Source organism: Otolemur garnettii, unplaced genomic scaffold (genome assembly GCF_000181295.1).
Source record: "Otolemur garnettii isolate 467f Iridium unplaced genomic scaffold, OtoGar3 scaffold00141, whole genome shotgun sequence".
Lineage (NCBI taxonomy): Eukaryota > Metazoa > Chordata > Mammalia > Primates > Galagidae > Otolemur > Otolemur garnettii.
In genome coordinates, this window is record NW_003852536.1 from 2,677,269 (window position 1) to 2,682,179 (window position 4,911).

The 4,911-nt window shown below is 40.1% G+C and overlaps 1 protein-coding gene across 1 annotated transcript in view; it reads right to left on the reverse strand.

Moving 5' to 3' along the window:
• Positions 1-4,911, reverse strand: part of EFCAB2 (EF-hand calcium binding domain 2) — an 86,976-nt gene that overhangs the window by 2,717 nt on the left and 79,348 nt on the right. Inside the window, exon 7 of the mRNA XM_012810750.2 lies at positions 1,875-1,878. Within this exon, the coding sequence (XP_012666204.1) occupies positions 1,875-1,878 (4 nt within the window). The remainder of the gene's footprint in view (positions 1-1,874; positions 1,879-4,911) is intronic.

Consider the following 4,911-nt stretch of genomic DNA (forward strand, 5'->3'; position numbering starts at 1 on the left):
CAGGAGATGATCATAATACTACCCATCACACAGGGCTGTTAGGATTAAATGTGTTATTATTTGAATAGAACTTAAAACAATACCTGGCACATAAGTAGCAACATGTAAATGTTTGTTTAGAACAATTTTAAGATCTGCTGCTGAATACTGTCTGATACAACACACCCTCCCGGACACACGTGGACTTCCATCTTGTAGGAACTTGACTCGGTATGATTTTTTATGTTTACCATATGACATCTTGGGTATTTAGATTGCATTTTCTCAAACTGACTGATGCATTTGATGCTCTGTGGATATTGTGAAAAGATTGTGCAAGTAACTTTTAATCCATGTTGTTATAAAGCATAGAGACACATAGAAACACTTTGTAGAATTCTGAGAATCCAAGACAGACGAGTGGCCAACAAGCACATGAAAAAGTGCTCATCAGAGAAATGCAAATCAAAACCACCTTGACCTTTCACCTATGAGAATGGCCCCTATCACAAAGTCCCAAAGCTACAGGTGCTGACATGGGTGCAGAGAGAAGGGGACACTTATACACTGTTGGTGGGATTGCAAACTAATACAGCCTCTTTCCATAGGAAAGAAGTATAGAGAATCTTCAAAGAGCTAAAATTTGATCCATTTGATCCCACAATCCCATCTCTAGGTATTTACTCAGAAGTAAAAAAAAAAAAAAAAAATCATTTTACATAAGAAAATTTGTACTAGAATGTTTATTGCAGCTCAAGTCACAATCACCAAAATGTGGAACCAATGCAGGTGCCCATCACCCCATGAATGGATTAATAAACTACAGTATATGTACACCATGGAATACTATTCAGCCATAAAAAGATGGAGACTTTACATCTTTTGTATTTACCTGGATGGAATTGAAAAACATTCCCCTTAGTAAAGTATCACAAGAATGGAAAACCAAGTATCCAATGAACTCAATACTAATGCAAGGATTTTGAGCAGGTGAGTTAAAGGTGCAGGAGTGATTGGGGGAAGGTTATTCTGCTGCTGGTGGGTTTGTTAGATGAGTGAGGAAGAGATGAGAGAAAAATAAATTCAACTCAAATGGGGGGAGGAAGGAGGAAAGTGGAGAGGGAGGAGGGCAGGGGGTTAGTAAGCTCTCACCTAACAGGCTCAGTGTAAGGATACATGGCACGCCTCCTGGGTGAAGGGCTCAACTACAATTTGGACTTTACGTAACGAATGCAAACAATGTAACCTAATTGTTTGTACCCTCATATTAATCTGAAATTTTAAAAAAGAAAAACTGTAGAATTCTGAGAATCTCAAAGCACCAATTTTTACCAGACTAGTTTACCAGACTGTTGAACTATTACACTTAACTGAGGGGTCTTAAATAATACCTTAAATTTGGGCAGTACTTTGCATTTTATATATTATCATCAAACACATTAGTTCATGTAATATGGAAGATAGTTAATAATATTTGTTGAATGATTGGCACCATGTATATTCTTATCTGAAAATAATTATTCTATGCTTGGTCCACTGAGATACCCAACAGTTGATCTTTAAATACTATTAATTCTGTAAATATGGCTTTTTGGAAATCATTACATAGCACCTCCAAGTAAACCACGTGACTGTACTGTCTCTGTATACATTGAGTCTGTCTCTGATTTCCTGTTTCAGTCAGTAGTGTTACTGTAACACCTGTCAACTAAATCAAAGCCATGTTCTTACTTTTGACTCAGTCCCATCTTTGTCCCCAGCATTCTGTCACTCTCATGACCCATGGGTCCTGATGGGTCCCACTGTATCAGCCCTCTTCGTTCCTATTGCCCTTATTAGTGTATCTTCAAAATCTAACAGGTCTCCCTCATCTAACCTCTTCCTCACTCAACAACAAACCTACCATCATCAGAATAACCTTCCCACAATCACTCCTGCACCTTGTAACTCACTTGCTCAAAATCCTACAATAAATCCTTCTTCTCTGCCCACAAGATGAATGCCAAAGTCCTGAGCCCAAGCTTCCACAAGCTTGACCGGCTTCTTTGTCCTGGTAAGTCTATCGAAGTTAATTTCCACTGATTGCTGGCTTTACCCTCTGGGTAAGCCAGGCCTGCCTTCTCACAGGCTTCTGAAATACCATTCCCACCTCCCAGTTGTGTTTTTGTTCATACTGTTTTACCCGTTTATGTCTCCCTATCGGCAGCTCCTTTACCCAGGCTTCGTTCATCTATTCATTCATTACTTAATTCAGCAAGCATTTGTTGAGATCTGCTATGTGGGAGGATATTTTATGGTAAGATTTTACCCCTGCCCTCAACAACTCATCCATTCAATTCTACTCATCCATCCATCCAACTCAATTCTACTATCTTAAGAAACCTATTTTCTCTTTAAACTTTCCAGGCTGGTCCAGCTTGCATCGATCTTCTGATACTTACTTTTCTATTGTCTTGTGAACTGTTTTGTCGGTTAGTTTTATTTCCCTAATAAGATTGTAACACCCTTGAGGGAGGAGCAGACCAGTGTCCTTACACCTTACCACACTTACTAAATACGAAACATACAGCAGGTACAGCACTTCAGGGAAATTGAACTGCTTTGGCCGTTTTGACAAAATTAATGTTGCCTAATAGAACCTAGGAGTTACTTCCTTTAAAGTTAAACTAATCCTCAGGATTAAGAGGATGAGGCTTTGAAAATCATAACACTTCCATCAAACTTAATCCCCAAGATAGTTTTAACAAAGGCCTAAGAGTTTTCTGATGGCAGCTCTGACTGTCACGTCATTCTTACTCTCACTCCCGTGTTCTCACCTGATGGTGGATCGGATAAAAATGGTCAAACCAGTTATGCTGCCTTGGTCTCTCCTAGTCAAGACTACTTGCTCTTTGATTCTGTCTCCAGCGTCAGTGACTTGGAACCCTTCAGGACTCAATCTGTGAACCAGTGTGGGGGGACAAGTGGTAACCACCATGAGAACAGTTTCAAGAGACTGACCATCAGGCTAGTGACCCTCACGGAGGACAAATGTACACATCAGCCTCAGCAGAGAGAATTGCTAAAGGAAATATGTTGGCATATTTCCATATTTTTTGTGTGACTTTATATTTGATTGAGGCTGCTAATTTATCTGTTAACTTCAACTGAAAAGCTCTTTAAAAGGGATTTTTTTTTTTTGAGACAGAGTCTCATTCTCTTGCCCAGGCTAGAGTGCTGTGCCATCAGCTTAGTTCACAACAACCTCAAACTCCTGGGTTCAAAGGATCCTCCTGCCTTAGCCTCTCTAGTAGCTGAGACCACAGGTGTCCTCCACAATACCCAGCTAGTTTTTCTATTTTTAGTAGAGATGGGGTCTTGCTCAGGCTGGTCTCTAACTCCTGAGCTCAAGTGATCCTCCCACTTCGGCCTCTCAGAGTGCTAAGATTATAGGCATGAGCCACTGCATCTGACCTAAAAGATAACATTTTTAAAAAAGAAATGTTTACTTTTTTATTTTTTGGAGACAGAGTCTTACCTTGATGCCCTGGGTGGAGTGCTATGGCACTGTAGCTCAAAGCAACCTCAAATTCTTGGGCTCAAACAATCCTCTTGCCTCAGCCTTCCTAGTAGCTGGGCCTACAGGCGTCCACCAAAACACCTGGCTAGTTTTTTCTTTTTAAAAATATTCCTTTAATTACTGTATAATATTTTATAGTATGTATATCTTTTATTTTATTTAACAATTCCCCTATTGGTGGACAATAGAATTATTTCCTTTTTTTTTTAATCACTACAAGTAATGTGAAAATAAGTATCTTTCAACATATATCCTTCCATCTTGGAAGTGGTATTGGGCATCTCCCTAAAGCCTTGCATTTTGGATATTGCCAAATTGGAATAAATGAGTCATAAAAGATAATCTAGGCAACTAACTAGCCAACTAACATAGTCTTATGTTTATTTTATATACAATGTCTGGAGTTTTTAGTTGAACTTTGCAGGAGGAATATGGGAAAGTATGTCTGCTCCATCCTCCCTTAAGTCCAAGTCCCCATCTTCAGTTTTTGATGCTGTTCTGTGGTTTAGGTCTTGCTAAGTATTATGACCAAGTAATTTTTCAACAAGACAGTGTCACTGTTAGCAGAACATCACGATTGTCCATTTGGCAAATCTTTTGTTTTCATTTTCTTTTGTTTCTTTTATTAATATGAGGGTATAAATGTTTAGGTTACATTGTTTTCATTTCTAAAGTTAAGTTCAAGTTGTAGTTTAGCCCTTCCTCCAGGAAGGCCATGCTGCACACCTCACATTGTGTACATCAGACAACCTCCCACCAGTTGCCCTCCATTCTCCATCCTCCCTTCTACCTCCTCTCCCCGCGCCCTTGCTAGACTGCTGCTCTCAGTAAGCCAGCCCTTGGAGACTCTGGCTGTACCCCTGAGAGGGAGCTTCCCAGGGCTGCAGGGGAAGGGCCATGAGCACAAGCTCCTGTTCCTAGGACCTCCAGATCCAGTCTCACCCCACCAGTTTTTTTAATTTTTAGTAGAGTTGGAGTCTCACTCTTGCTTAGGCTGGTCTCAAACTCCTGAGCTCCAGCAATCCACCTGCCTCGGCCTCCCAGAATGCTAGGATTCCAGGGTGAGCCACCTCGCCTGGCCAAAAAGAATTCTTATACAATTCCAATCTTCAATCTAGTAACAGGCATTAATTTGTAGTGATTGATAGTTCATGTTTTCCAGGTGGCATATCTTTTTTATTGTGGAGATACCCTGAATGGAATTACAATTTACAAAGTCATCGTTATACTTTACAAAACCCTATGAGGCAGCATTCTGTGTCCCGTTACCCTACCCTCTGTCTGCTTAACTTCTGCAAAACAGAAGCCATCTCCAAGCCAAAATAATAGGAAGAGTGTCATCCACCTGAGTGACCAAAAACAAAACAAACAAA